Raw genomic sequence first — 19,289 nt, forward strand, 5'->3', positions numbered from 1 at the left:
TGAGGACCCTGGCGCCTCCCAGCAGCCTGCTGGTGTTCTCCCCACCGGACAGTGGGGAGACTGAGGCTCAGCGGGCCACGTCGCTTGCCCAGCTGACACAGCTGGTACCTGCCGGAGGGAAATTTGACCTCAGGCCCTCTGACTCCAGAGTCTGCGCCCCAGCACCACATTCAACACGGCACAGGGTTTCTGCTTCCCCAAACCACAGGCAGAATTTCCCTTTTATTAAACATTTGGTTACAAGTTTTTGTAAATCTAGAGAACCCCTTTGAAACCAATGATATCCTTCTGTTGCATAAAATCACGGGACCAAGACAAAGCAGGACACAGCCACGTATGTGCCCCAGCCCCGAGCTGAGCTGACCACTCCTGTGGTCCAGGTCCCTGCTCCAGACTGCTGCACGGCCCGGGGTCTCGCTGCTGGGCTCGAGGGTGGAGTGGGACCTGTCTGCATTGCCGTTTCTGCTGCCTGAACGTGGGGCCAGGCCCAGAGCAGCGGTCACACGAGGGATGCCTGCAGCCCCATACTTCAGCCCCCACAGCCCTGCCTCCCTTCCCTTCCCGGGGCGAGGGCTGCTGGGCGTGTCTCTGCTCACACCCTCAGATGGAGGAACACCAGGCTCCGGACTGAGAAGCCAGCACTGCCTGAACTCCACCCTTTTTGAGAGTGATAATGTCCACTGATCAAAATTCACCATCCCCCATTTATTAGGTGGTCACTGCCTGCCACATAAGGACAGCCCTGTCTGTCCTCACAGAACCCTCTTGAAGTGGGCCCTGTCATCACCCCCATGGTGTAGGTAAGGAGATGAGGCTCAGAGAGATTCTACAACTTGCTCAGGTCACACAGCACATAGCAGCAGGGATGGGACTCAGGCCTAGCTGAGCCGTCCCTCGCCACAGTGCCACCCTCATGCTGTGCAGGGCGTCTTGCTGGCCTTCGGGCTCTCAGTGAGGACACCGTGGAGCAGGGCCACTCAGCTGCCACCTAACATCCACTCAGACTCCAGAAGCATCCCTTTCTCTGGTTCTTGGACATAATGCAGGGGATGTTTCTGAGTCTGGGCCTCTATTAATGGCCAGAGGATGCTGTCATGCTTCCACAAAGCTTGAGATTTTAGCAACAAACATAGAGTACTTTTATTAAAAGAACCAGAAAGAAAAGTGGATGGCGTATCGAGAGGCTGTTTTTTAAAAGAACCCTTCAGTGCCCCTGACACAGGACACGCGTCTCCTCCCGCCTGTCCCTACTGCCAGATAAGCTGGCGGGTGATTTCTCTGATCTGAGTTTGACACTTGGCCTTAGGAAGTCCACTCAGAGCTCTCCCTTCCCGCTGCCAGCACTGAGAGAAGGGGGCCCCTCTCCCCAGATCTGTGACATGAGGCTGTGGGTGCTGGGCTGGGTCTGCCCGCTGCGTGACCTCGTGCGGGTCAGGAATGGGGCCAGGGGCTGCTTCTGACTTCTGGGTCAGGGACTGTGAGGGATGGAACTGGACTTTGAACCCAGTGGCCCAGCACGACACCAAGTGCCCCCAGCTGTCTGGGGCCAGCCGCCGTCAACATCATCTGACCTTTTAAAGCATCTCCTATGTGTGCACCGCTCTCGGCTGGGCTTAGTGGGCAGGCTGCGCAGAGGCCTCGCTGCCCTGGCTTCCTGCGGAGTTGGCGACCTAGTCATAGCGTAGTCGGAATAAAAGTTAGAATCAGAACAATAGTCAGAATGACTTGTGATTCGAGACCCAGCCAGCCTGAAGTGGCAGCTAGGTCCAGGTCATGCCCAGGTCTGTGGGAACGTGAGCTCCTGCCTCCAGAGTCCGTGTTCATGTCACAGGCCACAAGGGCAAGGGGAGGGGTGGGCCCAGTGGCTGGAGCAGGACTCAGGGGAGGGGTGGGCCCAGAGGCTAGAGCAGGACTCAGGGGAGGCGTGGGCCCGGGGGCTGGAGCAGGACTCAGGGGAGGCGTGGGCCCGGGGGCTGGAGCAGGACTCAGGGGAGGCGTGGGCCCGGGGGCTGGAGCAGGACTCGGGGCGGGGGGGGAGGCGTGGGCCCGGGGGCTGGAGCAGGACTCGGGGGAGGCGTGGGCCCGGGGGCTGGAGCAGGACTCGGGGGAGGCGTGGGCCCGGGGGCTGGAGCAGGACTCAGGGGAGGCGTGGGCCCGGGGGCTGGAGCAGGACTCAGGGGAGGCGTGGGCCCGGGGGCTGGAGCAGGACTCATGGGGAGGCGTGGGCCCGGGGGCTGGAGCAGGACTCGGGGCGGGGGGGGAGGCGTGGGCCCGGGGGCTGGAGCAGGACTCGGGGGAGGCGTGGGCCCCGGGGGCTGCTCGGGGGAGGCGTGGGCCCGGGGGCTGGAGCAGGACTCGGGGAGCAGGGAGAACCAGAGGCAGTGACGAGGTGCAGGCAGCCTGGCTGCCAGGTGGCATCACTCCCTGCAGAACACAGCTGAGCCTTCACGTGCACACACACCTTTGGTGTCACTCTTGTCCTTCCATGGGGTCCCTCCCCCCGCCCCCAGGGTCCCCTCCTTCAGCGAGCAAGGTGACTGTAGTGGCTGAACGTGGTGCCTCTGCTCTCTCCCATGCTGAGTTGGAAGCTGGGCTCCAGGTGATGGAGAGCGTGAGCTGGGGAGTCAGGTGGGGGGCTCGGCTTGGCCACTTTGCAGCTGCGTGACGTAGGAGGGGTCCCTCGGCCGCTCTGAGCCTCAGTGTCCTCAGGAGAGCGGGCGTCAGGACAGAACTGCCCTGGAGGGTGCCGTGAGGGGTTGATCAGCGCATCTGCGTAGGGCGCCAGCAAGGCCCCGCCAGCTGAAGCAGCTGTGTCCTCGTCGGCAGAGGCAGTGGGTGCTGTGGCAGGTTCCTCCCACCCCCAGGGACAGCCCTGGTGACGCAGCCCCTGGTTCCAGGACACCCAGGAGTTCCTGCGCTGCCTGATGGACCAGCTGCACGAGGAGCTCAAGGAGCCTGTGGTGGCGGCCGCGGCGGCCCTGACGGAGGCTCGGGACTCAGACTCGAGCGACTCGGACGAGAAGCGGGAGGGCGACCGGAGCCCGTCAGAAGACGAGTTCCTGTCCTGCGACTCGAGCAGCGACCGGGGTGAGGGTGATGGGCAGGGGCGCGGCGGGGGCGGCTCGCAGGCCGAGACGGAGCTGCTGATCCCAGACGAGGCGGGCCGTGCCATCTCCGAGAAGGAGCGGAGGAAGGATCGCAAGTTCTCCTGGGGCCAGCAGCGCACCAACTCGGAGCAGGTGGACGAGGATGCTGATGTGGACACTGCCATGGCCGCCCTTGACCGCCAGCCCGCAGAGCCTCAGCCACCATCACCGCGGTCCACCAGCCCCTGCCGGACGCCAGGTACCGGACAGCTGCTTGGGGACCACAGCCCCATTTGTCCCGCACCTGCCGTGTGCCAAGCACCGACACGCAGTCCCCATCAGTTCTCCCCTCCGGGGGGATTCTACCGCTAGATCCAACTTCTGGGTGAGAAATCGATCGGCTAGATAACGTTTGCAGACTCACTCAGCTGACAAAGCTGGGGTGCCTGCCCTGGAGCCCCGAGCTGTCCACTGGAAACGTGGTGTGTGGACAGCACAGTCTGCGTGTCTGTTGGGGGCTGGGGTGGGTGCAGGACGGGGAGACACGGCAGGTTCAGGCCTCGGTCCTGTAAGGAGGGGCTGGCGGGCCTCTTCCTGACCAGGCCCTGGGGCTGGCTTGGCTGCCCCAGTCCAGCACGGTCCGCTCTCTGCCCCCAGAGCCGGATAACGAGGCCCACGTGCGCAGCGCCTCTCGCCCCTGCAGCCCCGGCCGCCGCCACGAGGGCCACCGCCACGAGGGCCACCGCCACGAGGGCCACGCCAAGCTGGCCAGCAACCCTCCTCGTGCGAGCCCGGTGAGGCTGGGCCCGCCGCACGTGCTCAAGAAAGGTTCGGAGGACCGGCGGGGAGGGTGGGTCAGCAGGATGTCTGCATGTGGAGCCCAGGGCCGGGAGTGGACACCGTGCCTGTGGCTGTCATTGCTGGGCACTCTCTGCCGGGGGCTGTCCTTCTGCAGCCTCCCTGAACCCTCCTAACGCCACTGGGACGTGAGTGGGGGAGGGGGTCCCGTCTTACAGATGATGACTGAGGCACCGGGTGGAGAAGTGCAGACCCCGTCACATAACTCACACAGATTTGACCCCATGTCCTAGCCAAGCCAGCCCCAGCGCCCGCCCCTTGCCCCAGACAGGACTGTGGGGCTGGGCCTAGCCCCGTGCTGTGCCCCCAGCCCAGGTCCCGAGTGCCGGCAGCCGGAGGCGGAAGGAGCAGCGCTACCGCAGCGTCATCTCCGACATCTTCGACGGCTCCGTCCTCAGCCTCGTGCAGTGTCTCACCTGTGACCGGGTGGGTGCCCTGGTGGGGAGGGAGGCACTGGCCTGCAGTGGCCTCGGCGGTCCTCAGTCAGGTTGGACAGGGGGGCGGATTCTCCACGTGATGCCTCTGCCTCTCTCTAGGGGAGGGTCTTGGGTGGGGGGCTTCTGTGTCCCAGGGCTGGGGAGCAGGCCCACTGCCCCACACCTGCCATCCTGCTTAGTCTGGGCAGAGTGGAACCCTGGAGACCCGGGCTGACCTTTGACCCCACAGGTGTCCACCACAGTGGAGACCTTCCAGGACCTGTCGCTGCCCATTCCTGGCAAAGAGGACCTGGCCAAGCTCCACTCAGCCATCTACCAGAACGTGCCAGCCAAGCCAGGTGCCTGCGGGGACAGCTACACCGCCCAGGGCTGGCTTGCCTTCATCGTGGAGTATATCCGCAGGTAGGCCCACCCTCCCGCTCGCTAGAGACGCGAGACCACCCTGGCCCGGCCTTCGTGGAACTCGCAGCCTGGGCAGCACAGACCTTAAACAGTGAAGTACAAGTGTTTGCAGGGATGAGGGCAGAGTCTGGAAGGAAGCTCGAGGCTGCAGGATGCACAGGAGTTGGCTAAGTGGGGTGGAAGTGTTCCTTGGCCGCAGTGGGGTGGCCTGGACTGGAAGGCAGGTAACAACGGAGTGACCAAGCGGCAGCTGGAAAGGAGGACGGCAGCTGGAGGCCAGGCCTGGCCGGGAGAGGGCAGTGGGCGGCGTTCCGAGGCCCCACTGCTTTACCCGCCTGATGTCAGGAACCCATACCGTGCCCAGAGGAGGGGCCCGCATTGTCGGGCACCCTTCACAGATGAGGAAGGCGGGCTCAGGGAGAGGTCATGTCACCCTCCCAAGGTCACCGAGCTGCTAGCTGGTGGTCCCAGATATCTGGCTTCAGCCCTCCGCCCATTCCACCCACGGGCCAAGCTGCCTCTCTGAGCCTGAGCAGACCTCTGTCTAAAGGCCCTGGCAGCACCCCACTACCCCCTTTCTGTCTCTTCAGGTTTGTGGTATCCTGTACCCCCAGCTGGTTTTGGGGGCCGGTCGTCACCCTGGAAGACTGCCTTGCTGCCTTCTTTGCTGCCGATGAGCTGAAGGGTGAGTGGGCCTGGCTGGCTGGGCTGGCTGCTGCTGGGTCAGCGTGCGGTTCTTGTTTTGGGGACTTGCTGTCAGTAGCCCTCCCCTGCTGGCCGGGCTTGGCCGGGGGCTGCGTGTTCTCTGAGCCCCACCCCCTTGTAGCTCTTAGGCCTTCACCTATGTGTCTTTTTTTTACCAGTTTGGTGGACAAAAATGATATCATGCTTTAATTTTGCATTTCCTTGATTATTGACGAGGTTGAGCATTTTTTCGTTAAGTATATTAGCTGTTTGTATTTCCTATTTTGAAATTTCCCATTCCTGTCTTTTTCCTATTTTTTTGTTGAGTATTTGGCATCTTATTAACCCTTGGGAAAACTCTAATTTTTAATTGTAGTAAAATATACATAACGTGAAATTTACCATGTTAACCATTGTTAAGTGTACAGTTCAGTGGTGTTAACTATACTCACATTGTTGTTCAACCATCTCCAGAACTTTCTCGTCTTGCAAAACTGAAACTCTGTACCCCTTAAACAGCAAATCCCCATTCCCCCCTCCTCCCAGCCCCCGGCAACCACCATTCTACTTTCTGTCTCTATGATTTTGACTACTCTAGGTACCTCATCTAAATCTAATTGTACAGTGTTTGACTTTTTGTGACTGGCTATTTCTCTTAGCGTAGTAGCCTCAACATTCATCTATGTTGTAGCAGGTGTCAGAATTTCCTTCCTTTTTAAAGGCTCAATAATATTCCATTGTGTGGATAGATTTTGTTTATCCATTCGTCCATCAGCAGACACTTGGGTTGCTTCAAACTTTTGGCTATTGTGAATAATGCTGCAATGAACATGGGTGTGCGGATATCGCTTCGAGAAAATGATTTCATTTTCTTTGGATATATACCCAGAAGTGGGATTGTTGCATCGTATGGTAGTTCTATTTTTAATTTTTTGAGGAACCTCCATACCATTTGCCGTAATGGCTGTACCAATTTACATTCCCATCAGTAGTGCACAAGGGTTCCCTTTTCTCTAAATCCTTGCTAACCCTTGTTATCGCTTGGTTTTTTTTTTTAATCTCATGTCTCTTTGATAATAGCTATTCTATCAGGTGTGAGGTAATATCTCACTGTGGTTTTTATTTGCATTTCCCTGATGATTAGCAATGTTGAACATCTTTTCACGTACCTGTTGGCCATCTGTATGTCATCTTTGGAAAAATATATGTTCAGGTCATCTGCCCACTTTTTAGATTATTTATTTTTTGGCTATTGTATGAATTCCTTATAGATTTTGGCTATTAACTCCTTATCTGGTATATGGTTTCCGGGTTTTTTCTCCCATTCTGTAGGTTGCCTCTTTATTTTGTTGGTGGTTTCTTTTGCTGTGCAGAAGCTTTTTTTTTAAATGTAACCCCGACTTACTTATTTTTGCTTTTGTCGCTTGTGCTTTTGGTGTCATGTCGAAAAATTCATTGCCAATACCAATGTCAAGGAGCTTTTTCTCTGTGTTTTCTTCTAGGAGTTTTACGGTTTCAGGTCTTACATTTAAGTCTTTAATCCATTTAGTTAATTTTCATGAGTGGCATAAGATAGGGGTCCAATTTCGTTCTTTTGCATGTGAGCATCCCGTTTTCCCACCACCATTTATTGAAAAGCCTGTCTTTTCCCCATCGAGTATCCTTGGCTCCCTCATCAAATATTACTTGACCATATATGCATGGGTTTATTTCTGGGCTCTCAATTCTGTTCATTGGTCCACGTGTCTGTTTTTATGCCGGTATCATACTATTTTGATTACTGTAGTTATGTAATGTAGTTTGAAACCTGGAAGTGTGATGCCTCCAGTTTTCTTCTTCTTGCTCAAGATTGCTTTGGCTATTCGAGATCTTTTGTAGTTCCATATGAATTTTGGGATTGTTTTTCTATTTCTGTGGAAAATGTCTTTGGACTTTTGATAGGGATTGCATTGAATCTATAGATGGCTTGGGTAGTATGGACATTTTAACATTATTTATTCTCCCGATCCATGAACACAGGGTATCTTTCCATTTATTTGTGTCATTGTTTAGGAACAACTGAGTCTTCCTCCTGTGTGTCTTTCCTTTACTCTCACATCACGACCACACTCAACACGTCTGACACCAGATACGTGATGGTTTTCCCACACTGAGCAGTAATACGACACCAACTGAGTATCCCTACAGTTTAACTCAGTTCTGACACTATCTACCTGGAGATAGTGTCAGAGCCCACAGGTTAAGGACTCAGTCCTACAAGACTTCCCCCTCCCCAACTTCAGCCGCCAACCGCAAGTCCATGTTGTCACCTGTGCTTCTGACTGACCAGCTGCAGATTGGAGTTTCCCACCACCCCCTCCTTGGGTTTGATTAATTGGCTAGAGCTGCTCACAGAACTCAGAGAAACATTTTACTTACTCGATTATTGGTTTATTATAAAAGGATATAACTCAGGAATAGCCAAATGGAAGAGATGTATAGGGCAAGGTATGTGGGAAGGGGCGTGGAGTTTCCACGCTCTCTGAGCGCCACTCTCCCTGAATCTCCACATGTTCACCAACTGAGAAGCTCTCTGAACCCCATACTATGGGTATTTTTATGGAGGCTTCCTCACATAGGGATGATCAATTATTATGTCTGTTTCCAGCCCCTCTCCTGTCTCTGAAGGATGGGGAGTGGGGCTGAAAATTCCGAACTCTAATCATACCTTGGTCTTTCTGGTGAGCAGCCCCCATCCATGAGCCCACCCAGAGTCACCTCATTAGAGCAGAAGACACTGCCATCGCCCAGGAAAGTCCAAGGGCTTTAGGAGCCCTGTGTCAGGAACCAGAGTCAAAGACTGAATGTTAGAGCAAAGAATGCTTCTAGTGCTCTCATCACTTTGGAAATTATAAGGACTTTAAGAGCTCTGTGCCAGGAACCTGGGGTAGAGACCAATACATTATATATTCTGTATTATCTCACAGTCTTCTTCAGTTTCTTTCATCAATGACTTATAGTTTTCAGTATACAGATTTTTCACTCCTTTGGTTAAATTTATTCCTGTATGTTTTATTGTTTTTGATGCTATTATAAATGGGATGGTTTTCTTTATTTCTCATTGAGATTTTTTTTGTTAGTGTGTAGAAATGCAACTGATTTTTGTAGGTTGATTTTTGTATTCTGCAACCTTACTGAATTCATTTATTAGTTCTAACAGTTTTTTGGTGGAGTCTTTCGGTTCTATACCTAAGATCATGTCATCGGCAAATGGACAATTTTTTTGTGTGTGTGAGGAAGATCAGCCCTGTGCTAACATCTGCCAATCTTCCTCTTTTTTTTGCTGAGGAAGACTGGCCCTGGGCTAACATCCATGCCCGTCTTCCTCCACTTTATATGGGACGCCGCCACAGCATGGCTTGCCAAGCGGTGCGTCGGTGCGTGCCTGGGATCCGAATCAGGGAACCCTGGGCCACCACAGTGGAGCGCACGCACTTAACTGCTTGCGCCACTGGGTCGGCCCCCAAATGGACAATTTTAATTCCTCTATTTAATTCCTCTTATTTCTTTTTCTTGCCTAATTGCTCTGGCTAGGACTTCCAGTACTGTGTTGAATAGGAGAGGTGAGAGTGGGCATCCTTGTCTTGTTCATGATCTTTTCATGGTTGAGTCTGATGTTAGCTGTGAGTTTATCACATACGGCCTTTATTATGTTGAGGTATATTCCTTCTACACCCATTTGCTGAGCACTTTTATCATGAAAGGGTGTTGAAATCTGTCAGATGCTTTTTCTATGTCTATTGAGAGGAACTTATGATATTTTTCCTTCATTCTATTAATGTCTTGTATCACGTTTATTGATTTACCTATGATAAACCATCCTTGCATCCCAGGGATAAATCCCATTTGATCATGGAGTATGATGCTTTTAATATGCTGTTGAATTTGGTTTGCTAAAATTTTGTTGAGGGTTTTTGCATCTGTGTTCATCAGGGATATTGGCCTGTAGTTTTCTTTTCTTGTGTCCTTGTCTGGATTTGGTATCAAGATAAAGCTGGCCTTGTAAAATGAGTTTGGGAGCGTTCCCTCCTCCTCAGTTTTTTGGAAGAGTTTGATAAGAATTGGCGTTAATTCTTCTTTAAATGTTTGGTAGAATTCACCAGTGAAACCATTTGGTCCTGGGCTCTTCTTTGTTGGGAGGTTTTTGATTATAGCTCCAGTCTCCTTAGTCGACATTAGTATGTTCAGATTTTCTATTTCTTCATGATTCAGGCTTGGTAGGTTGTATGTTTCTAGGAATTTATCCATTTCTTCTAGGTTGTCCAGTTTTTTTATGTATAATTGGTCGTAGTTGTCTCTCATGATCCTCTGTGTTTCTGTGGTGTCAGTTGCAAGTCTCCACCTTTATTTATGTTTGTTTGAGTCCTCTCCCCTTTTTCTTGGTTAGTCTAGCTAAAGGTTTGTCAATTATCTTTATCTTTTCACAGGACCAACTCTTAGTTTCATTGATTTTTTCTCTATTGTCTTTCTAGTCTCTGTTCCATTTATTTCTGTTCTAATCTTTATTATTTCCTTCCTTTTGCTAACTTTGGGCTTAGTTTATTCTTCTTTTTCTAATTCCTTAAGGTGTAAAGTTAGGTTGTTTATTTGAGATCTTTCTTTTTTCTTACTATAGGCATTTTTTGCTATAAAATTCCCTCTTAGGACCACTTCTGCTGCATCTCATAAGTGCTGGTGTGTTGTATTTTCATTTTTGTTTGTCTCTCAAGATATGTTCTGATTTCCCTTTTGATTTCTTCTTTGACCCATGGGTTGTTCAGGAGTATGTGGTATAATTTCCACATATTTGTGAATTTTTTAGTTTTCTTCCCGTTATTGGCTTCTGGTTTCATACCATTGTGGTTGGAAAAGATATGATTTCAGTCTTGTTAAATTTAATATTTGCTTTGTGGCCCGGTGTAGGATTCTCCTGGAGAATGTTCCGTGTGCACTTGGGAATCTGCTGCTGTTGGATGGAAGGTTCTATGTATGTCTGTTAGGTCCATTTGGTCTGTAGAGTTATTCAGGTCTGCTGTTCCCTTATTTTCTGTCTGGATGATCAATCCACTGTTGAAAGTGGGGTATTGAAGTCCCCTACTATTGTTGTATTGCTATCTATTTCTCCCTTCAGTTGTGTTAATATTTGCTTTAAATATTGAGGTGCTCCAGGGTTGGGTGTGTATATATTTACAACGGTGACATCCTCTGGATGAATTGACCCCTTTATCACTATATAGTGACCCTCTTTGTCTCTTGTAACTGATTTTGACTGAAAGTCTATTTTACCTGATATAAACATAGCCCCTCCTGCTTTCTTTTGGTTTCCATTTGTGTGGACTCTTTTTCCATCCCTTTGCTTTCAGCCTGTGCGTGTCCTTAAAGCTCGAGTGAGTCTCTTATAGGCAGCGTGCTGTGGTTTTCTTTCTTTCTTTCTTTTTTTTTTTTGAGGAAGATTGGCCTTGTGCTAACATCTGTTGCCAGTCTTCCTCCTTTTTTCTTTTTTTTCTCCCCAAAGCCCCAGTGCATAGTTGTGTATCATAGTTGTAGAGTTGTAGCCCTTCTATATGGGATGCTGCCTCAACGTGGCTTCATGAGTGGTGAGTAGGTCCACACCCAGGATCCGAACTGGCGAACCCCAGGCTCCAGAAGCCGAGTGCACGAACTTAACTGCTACGCCACCGGGCCGGCCCCCTGTGGTTTTATTTCTTAAGCATAAGTCATCATGTGCACTTCTTCCCCATTCCCGTGCCTGCTAACCTTTGTTGCTTTATTTTCCTGCCCTAGGTGACAACATGTACAGCTGTGAACGGTGTAAAAAGTAAGTGTGTGATTCTGGGGGCTTCTCCCCAACTTCCCATTTCCCACCTCTACGGTCCATCTGTGTTGCACATCCTTCCCCCCGGGCTCCCTCAGACTTCAATCCTGGCCTCATGGAGGTGACCAGGGCGGGAGGGGTGCTCCTGCAGCCCCCCGGCCCCTACACTGGGACGCTCACCATCTCTCGCCCGCTCTCTCCTCCCAGGCTGCGGAACGGGGTGAAGTACTGTAAGGTCCTGCGGTTGCCCGAGGTGAGTGGAGCAGCCTCCCACCACCTGTGCCCACCAGGGCCTCTCCACGTGGATGGGCGGTGGCGTGTAGCCAGAGGCTGACCCCTCCCGGACTCAGGAGCTTCCGAGCCAAAGAGGCCCATGGAGATTGTCCTGCTTTGGCTGGGACACCTCCCGGGAGGGTGTGGCAGATGGAGAGGGCTAATTTTTCAATGTATAACTTGGCACTCTCTCCCTTGTGGCCTCAGCTCCCTCGTCACTCAGCACATTTTGTGAGGGCCCACCATGGGGCAGGCTTAGGGGCGCTGGGGGTGCCCCCTGGAATAAGGCAGTTGTGAGGGGAGGGCACCTGGCCAACGGGGCTGTCAAGGAAGGCCTTTTTGGGGAAGCAGCGTCTGAGTGAGCCCTGAGGATGCAGGCTGGGGTCAGCCTCCTGGAGGGAGTTCCGGGGAAGGAACAGGGGGGCAAAACTCTGAAGTAGGGTGGACTTGGCTGAACCAAGGAAGGCCCGTGTGGCTGGAGCGAGGAGGAGTGTGGCCCGAGATGCGGGTGCCTGAGGTGGTGCTGGGCAGGTTTGGGAAGCCTTTGTGGAGAAGCCTCTAAAAGTTGATGCCAACAGAACTGGTTGTCAGGGTTCTTTAGTTGGTAAACTCGACGGGCCAGTGACAGTCAGCTTCCTGTACAGACTAGCCCAGCTCTCGGGACAGCCCATCTCGAGATGGCAGCTGATCCTGTTAGTGAAGCTTGGCCCTGCTGTCACCTCTGCCTGTATCGTGGGACTTCAAGGAGTCTAGCTCAGCTCCCACGCGTAGTTCTTCGATCTGTTCAGATGGAGTCAGTGGGCGGCACCCATCAGCTGGCCTGGGCTTCCAGAAGGCTCTAGCTGCCGGTTTCTTGTTTCCGTTTGGATGACAAGACCTGAGTGGGTCAAACAGTGGGCTCCAGGCCCCCGTCGGGTAACCAGGGGGACAGGGCCCTGGGCAGCCCTGGAGTGACCGAGGCCTCCACCTTCTCCCCCAGATCCTGTGCATTCACCTGAAGCGCTTTCGGCACGAGGTGATGTACTCATTCAAAATCAGCAGCCACGTCTCCTTCCCCCTCGAGGGGCTTGACCTGCGCCCCTTCCTCGCCAAGGAGTGTACGTCCCAGATCACCACCTACGACCTCCTCTCCGTCATCTGCCACCACGGCACGGCAGGCAGTGAGTCCGGCCACCACCACCCGGCCCTGGCCCCATCCCCTAGGGCATCTGTAACCTGCCTGCCTCTCCCGCCTCAGGTGGCCACTACATCGCCTACTGCCAAAACGTGATCAACGGGCAGTGGTATGAGTTTGATGACCAGTATGTCACCGAGGTCCACGAGACGGTGGTGCAGAACGCTGAGGCCTATGTCCTCTTCTACAGGTGCGGGCCCTGGTGGTCGGGGGAGGGCTGGGTCTGGCTGCAGAACAGTGATTGGGCCCCCACCTCGTGACCTGGGGGCCTGGACATCCTGCCTGCTCCCCAGGGCTTTACTCTGGGTGTGTGTGGGGATGGTGAAGCCTGGGGGAGTAAGGATTTGAGATGTTAAGAAAGAGCCCCCTGGCTTCTGTGGGGAAAGCGGGACACCCACGAAGTCGGGGCTGGGTCTCCTACGATGGTCCTTGGGGGACGTGATGGGGCCGGAAGTCCGGCAGGGTGGTGGGTGCCTCTGCACACTGCCCTGGAGAGGGCGTGGCTGGTGCCCGAGGCAGGGCGGTGAGCCCAGGCACAGCCGCCCTCACTCTGCCCGCCCGCCCCACCCCTGCCCCAGGAAGAGCAGCGAGGAGGCCGTGCGGGAGCGGCAGCAGGTGGTGTCCCTGGCGGCCATGCGGGAGCCCAGCCTGCTGCGGTTCTACGTGTCCCGAGAGTGGCTCAACAAGTTCAACACCTTCGCCGAGCCGGGGCCCATCACCAACCACACCTTCCTCTGCTCCCACGGAGGTGAGGCGCCCTCCTGGGGTCGGGGTGCGGGGCGGGCGGGCCGAGGCCCCAGCTCTCCCTCCCTGTGCCCTCCTCCACAGGCATCCCGCCCAACAAGTACCACTACATCGACGACCTGGTGGTGATCCTGCCCCAGAACGTCTGGGAGCACCTCTACAGCAGGTACGGGGCCCGGGCCAGCCTCTCCGGGAGGCCACCCACCCTGAGGAGGACAGGAGGGCAGGGGCGCCATGGTGGCCCCCGTGCTGCCCCCACTCAGGCGGCAGAGCGGCGTGGAAGCAGTTGCAGGGCCCCCTTACAGCCGTGTCTGCACTGGGACAGACATCCCTCACCGTGGGCATCCAGCGGGATCCTTCCAGTCACGAGAGACCGAAAACTGGCTCCAGCAAAAACGAGCGTGCTGGCCCCTCTTACAGAGTCTTGGGGTTGCGGCTGTAGGGCGGGCTGGCCAGCGTGCCCCCCGACCCCGTACCTGGCCTTGGCGGCCTTGGGCTTGTGCTGCCTGGGGCCTTCCCGGTTCAAGTCCAAGATGAAGACCGTGTGGCTTTCGTTGAGGGCCTGCCCAGGCCTGGGTTACTCTGGAGCTGCACAGGCGGGGTGTGCCCTGGCAGAGAGAGTGGTCAGACAGGTCAGGAGGGAGAGGCCCCGGCCTCTCGTCGGATGGGGCTTTGTCCCATCCACTTGCAGGTTACGCACAGACTCTGCCCTGTTGCCAGTGGGTGGGTCAGAACCCCACAGGGAGATGCACCCCCACATCCTGTGGGATCCACCCTCCCATCTGCAGCCTCCCTTTGATGTTGTCTTCAGGGTCCCGCTGGGTGGGCTCTTGGCCGCTATAGCTCTTGCTCAGGAGCCAGGAGAGGAAGTGAGAACGTTAAGCATCCTTTGCCATTAAACAGATGTTTATGACGCTCCTGCCCTGGGGTAGGCACTTGCTGGGTACGCTGGGCACGCTGGCGTGAGGCATGCTCGCCAGTCTAGTGAGGAAGACAGACGAGTAAACAGGCCGTACACAGGGTGCTGAGGGGAGCCCAGTGGGCGGGCCGGGGCCGTGGCAGGGAGCCTCCCCCGGCTGGGAGGAGCTGGCCAAGTGGAGGGTGGTAACGGCTCTCCGGCAGGTTCCGCTGCCTCCCCATTGGGACCCTCCCCTCAGGGCTCATGTGTATGTCTCTCTCTGCCTCCTACCATGGGTGCAGGTTTGGGGGCGGCCCCGCCGTGAACCATCTGTACGTGTGCTCCATCTGCCAGGTGGAGATCGAGGCGCTGGCCAAGCGCAGGCGGATTGAGATCGACACCTTCATTAAGGTGCGTGCAGGTGGGGGTGGTGTGGGGGACCCGCGGGGACTTGGGGATGAAAGAGCCGTGCGAGTCAGGCTCTGTTTGGAGGACGTGTTCTGTGGGAGCCCCGAGTGGCCGGAGATTTGAGACTTTTACTGGGAGAGGGGTTGGGTTTAGTAAGTGCAGGTCCGTCTGCTCAGCGTGCTCTTGAGCAGCTGTTAAAGGAATAGGGGGCTGCTGTTTGGGGCTGGATGATTCTTTACTGGGGGCTGGCCTATGTGTGTGGGATGTTTAGCGGCATCCCCGCCTCTACCCACGCAATGCCAGTGACAACCAGAATTACCTGCAGACGTGGGCAGACATGGCCCTCCTGTTGAGAACCACTGGGCTCTACAAACTGACGTGGAAAGGTGATTAAGTGAAAAAGCAAGTTGCAAAACAGGACCAGTAGTACCCCACTTAAGAAAGAGCCTTCTGCAGTGGAAACGGGAGTATGAGGACCGAGGCCCTGAGCACATGCCCCCCTGGTGCTGCTTGGAACAGGGGACTCTGGAGAGGGACTCCGTCTGTCCACAGGAGAGGGTTGAGTAGACACCCTGCTTTGTGGCCATTGAAAAATGGCACGTCAGAGAGTTAGTGAGCAAGCCAGGAGGCATGTTCTCTTAAATAGGGGAGAAACCCATGCACTGTGATGTCAATGGGGTTGTTGAAGAGATTCACCAGAATGTTCCTGGCAGGCATTTGAGTGGCGGGGTTGTGGGAGGCGTTTGTTTTCTTTGAACTTGTCTGGGAGTTCTGAATTTTCTACCTGGAATATCTCGTGTTCTGTCAGAGTGGGGGGTGAGGGTTAGCGGGGTGTTGGGGTGTTTGTGCTGACCCTCCCCTCTGCCCCCGCCCCCGCCCAGCTGAACAAGGCATTCCAGGCTGAGGAGTCGCCGAGTGTCATCTACTGCATCAGCATGCAGTGGTTCCGGGAGTGGGAGGCCTTTGTCAAGGGGAAGGACAGTGGTGAGTGGAGCGGGCCCTGCGCTCACTGTGTCCTCTGACCCTTTGGTTTACGTGGTGCAAACAGGCCCCATCACAAGACAGCTCCGAGTCCCCACAGTCCCCGGCAAGGACCAGCAGAGCCCGAGCCCTGGCCTGCATGCAGCCTCCCTCACTGCCCTCGAGCTGCACACTCAGGCTCCCAGACCGGGGCCTGGGGCCTGGCAGGGTTGGCAGAGCCAGCAGGTTCTGTGCACTGAACATTTGCCTTTTGGAACGTGAGCACCAGCCAGGCCCTGCTGGGTGGTGAGGGCACCAGGGACACGTGCTGTGCACGAGGTCGGGCGTGGCTGTGGTCGAGAACCTGGCTCCGAGTCACAGCCCCGCCTTGGGCCCTGGCTTTCCCTGTCTTCTGCCAGCTCTGACCTGGACGGTTCCTTCCTGTGTCTGCATAAACAGTTCTCATCTCACATGGTTGTTGAGGCTTACGTGAGACACGGGGCACACGGGAAGGGTGCTCAGTGAGATGACAGCAACGTCCCCAGGTGCTGGCTCTGCCCCCGCACTAGGGTCTGAAACTAGTGCGAGTCCCAGCAGTTCCCTCTGCTGGGTCTGGTGGTGCCGCCAGGCCCTGGACGCTCAGACATCTGTAGATGAGCATTTGGTGCCCCAGGCACCTCACCCCATGAGCACTTCCTGCTGAACCCTGGGTACTGGGACGGCCTCTCCACCTGGAGAATGGCTCTGATCTACTGAGGGCGGGAGGGCCGCGGCAGAGGCTGGCACTGGGGTTTCTCCCCACGGCTGCAGAGGCCCAGAGGCGCTGAGCCGCGTGTCTGTTGCAGAGCCCCCCGGGCCCATTGACAACAGCAGGATCGCACAGGTCAAAGGAAGCGGTCACATCCAGCCGAAGCAGGGTGAGTCTTCCCGCCTCCGGCCCCGGCCGCCCAGGCCAGCCGCGTCCCCCTCTGTCTTCCTGGCTGCCAGTCACTGCCCTCTCAGGCGCCCCCTCGCCACCTGTCTGAGTTGGGCCAAGACATCCACCCAGTCCAGGCCCAGGGCCTGAGCACGTGGGCCGAGGTGCTTGGCCTCTGTGTGGGTCCTCCAGGCCCCTCCCCACGCCCTCTGCCGGCCTCGCCTGCCTGCCCTTTGTGTGACCTCCACCCTCTGGGAAACGAGGGGCAGCAGCCAGAGACGTCCCCTCTGGGGTCCTCAGAGAATGGATGTTCTACTGGAAAATCCTAAAATTTCCATTTAACAGCTTTGCACAAAGTTGCCTTCCCACCCTTTTGGGGCCTGGCCCGCCTGGAGCCCCTGCTGCTGAGACCGTGGCTTCCTCGAGGGGCCAGGGTGAGCCTAGCGCTGACGGGTGGCCTCTTGGGCCCTGCAGGTGCTGACTACGGGCAGATTTCCGAGGAGACCTGGGTCTACCTGAACACCCTGTACGGCGGCGGCCCCGAGATCGCCATCCGGCAGAGTGTGGCCCAGCTCCAGGACCCAGAGAGCTTACATGGGGAGCAGAAAATCGAAGCTGAGACCCGGGCCGTGTGACTTGGTGGGCCAGTCCGTAAGTCCCCTCCTCCCTCTCCAGAGACCCTCTCGTGTCCCTTGAGTGCTGCAAGAGCATGTCCCTGAACACACCTCCCTTGAGGCTGCCTGGAAGGACCCTTATGTGGGCCCTGCTGGGCTGAGTGACCCGGGTGTCCCCACAGGCCCCCACCTTTGCCCTCCTCCCTGCGGAGGGTGTGTTTGTATCCAGAGGAGAGGCCAGCCGCTTCAGAAACCCAGGTGCATCAAGAGGCAGAAAAGTTGTTTGGTTCACAGTGAGGAACGCTGCAGCTAGGAAATATATCCACTTCCGTCTTGTTCAAACGGCCGCAGCTCCGCGACGTTAACTTGAGTATTTGTCCTGGCAGTGCCCACACGTTACTGTCGTTGTGTCCGCCAAACCCGCCCTCTCGCTAGCTCGGGCCCAGCTTTGTCCCTGGAGCTCTCAGTCAGGGGCTGTGGCCTTGGGCCGGAGGGTTGGGGAGCAGCTGCTGCTTCACAGGCATTTCCCCGAGCGCCTAGTCCAGCACCCAGGTCTCGCAGGTAGATGGGCAGAGCTGGCGGGCAGAGTGCCGAGCAGGGAGGATGCTGCTGCTTGTCGCCGGGGCCAGTTCCTACGAGGCCCCTCTTCACCCCTGCATCTCCTGGTTGTCACACAAAGGCTCCTGAATCCTGGCTGCTCTCAGTGTTTGTCCTGCAGACTGCCGACTCCGGACTCATTCACGACTGTGACCCAAAGGGGGTTGGGTTTCTGTCTGTAGGGCTTGATCCTAGAGGCAGCTGGTCCCCTCTCCCCTGTGCTGCTGAGCTGGCCCCATGATGGGCTGTGACTTGCCCCTGCTAGGGAACGGGATGATGAAACGGGTACCTCACGTCGCCATCACGTGCAGTTAACGCAGCTTCCCTAGGGGCTGACTCCCACCAAGCTGGGTGGAGCCCCTGGCCCACGGAGGTGGTGCTGGGGCCGCTCTCACACGTGGCTTCCAGAAAGGTGTCTCCTGGATGCTGAGCGAGGCCACTGCTAGGGCACAGGGACTGCCGAGCACAGTGAGGCCGTCTTGCCTCCAGTGGCACCGAAGCCCCTGGACAAACAGCTGGGGCCAGATGCTCCCCTCGTCAGGGCCAAAGCAAATGGGGAGTGGGAAGGGGTCTTAGGACCAAGCTCCCCCACACTGTGGCCTTCGGTCTCCGTAGAAGCAGATGTCGTGGAAATTCCAGCGGGTGGTTCCGGCAGAGCCCTTGAAGCTCTTGCAAGTGAGATGTTGCTCACTTCTGTGATCTCGTTTTGCTGAATCTGGTTCCCTCCCCACCGAGGCAGCACATGATCAAAGAACAAAGCACTGTTGGAATTTCTTGACATATGCCACGGTCTTTGAAAGCTGCTTCTGCAGCCAGCGGCGACCCCACCGCAGAGCCTGGAGGCTGCATGTTGCACCGTTTGTGACGTAGGGATTCTGCCGTGCAGGTTGTAATCTCACCCCACGTCTGTGCGGTCTAGTTTGTGTTCAGAATGTCATAATAAATACATATGCATTCCCCACAGCCCAGGCTGTTGTCTCTGCGTCCGCCGCAGTTAATTCTGTTAGGGGGTGGATCTCCTGCCATGGGGGAGGGCTGGGGAGCCGTGGCAATGAACGATGAACGTTACAAATGCCCGGACACAGGAGGGGCCTTTGCATGGCTCCCTGAAACCGGAGAGCATCTGGAGTCTGCAGGAACGCAAGAGGAGGCCAAGCCGCCTTAAACTCCTGGCAGCGCGTCTTGCCCTTCTTGGACCCGGCCCCAGAGAAGTGGGGCCAGATGTGGTTGGGGGATGAGGCTAGCTCATCCCACAGGCTGGCGCCCTACTGGCACCGCACTGCGGACTCGGTGCCTCGGAAGTCAGAGTAGCCGCGGAGCAGAGGTCGCCCTCCCCATCCTGGCGAGGGCTTGCTGCCCCGGGGTCCCCTTCCCTCCGCTGACGGCGGACGTTGGCGCCTCCATC

At 56.0% G+C, this 19,289-nt stretch overlaps 1 protein-coding gene across 4 annotated transcripts in view; it reads left to right on the top strand.

The window, feature by feature from the left end:
• Nucleotides 1-18,847, top strand: part of USP20 (ubiquitin specific peptidase 20) — a 45,853-nt gene extending 27,006 nt beyond the window's left edge. For 3 of the 4 annotated variants that reach the window (XM_058524266.1, XM_058524265.1, XM_058524267.1), the window contains exons 12-27: nt 2,898-3,345; nt 3,744-3,914; nt 4,255-4,370; nt 4,611-4,783; nt 5,374-5,468; nt 11,270-11,303; nt 11,508-11,553; nt 12,553-12,733; nt 12,811-12,937; nt 13,326-13,495; nt 13,576-13,657; nt 14,692-14,800; nt 15,679-15,781; nt 16,603-16,674; nt 17,148-17,324; nt 17,470-18,847. In XM_058524266.1, the coding sequence (XP_058380249.1) occupies nt 2,898-3,345; nt 3,744-3,914; nt 4,255-4,370; nt 4,611-4,783; nt 5,374-5,468; nt 11,270-11,303; nt 11,508-11,553; nt 12,553-12,733; nt 12,811-12,937; nt 13,326-13,495; nt 13,576-13,657; nt 14,692-14,800; nt 15,679-15,781; nt 16,603-16,674; nt 17,148-17,308 (2,088 nt within the window). In that variant the 3' untranslated portion in view covers nt 17,309-17,324; nt 17,470-18,847. Of the gene's footprint in view, nt 1-2,897; nt 3,346-3,743; nt 3,915-4,254; nt 4,371-4,610; nt 4,784-5,373; nt 5,469-11,269; nt 11,304-11,507; nt 11,554-12,552; nt 12,734-12,810; nt 12,938-13,325; nt 13,496-13,575; nt 13,658-14,691; nt 14,801-15,678; nt 15,782-16,602; nt 16,675-17,147; nt 17,325-17,469 lie in introns of those variants that run through there. The other variant, XM_058524268.1, reaches the window with a different exon arrangement.
• The last annotated feature ends 442 nt before the right edge of the window (nt 18,848-19,289 follow it).

Source organism: Diceros bicornis, chromosome 28 (genome assembly GCF_020826845.1).
Source record: "Diceros bicornis minor isolate mBicDic1 chromosome 28, mDicBic1.mat.cur, whole genome shotgun sequence".
NCBI classification, from domain to species: Eukaryota; Metazoa; Chordata; class Mammalia; order Perissodactyla; family Rhinocerotidae; genus Diceros; species Diceros bicornis.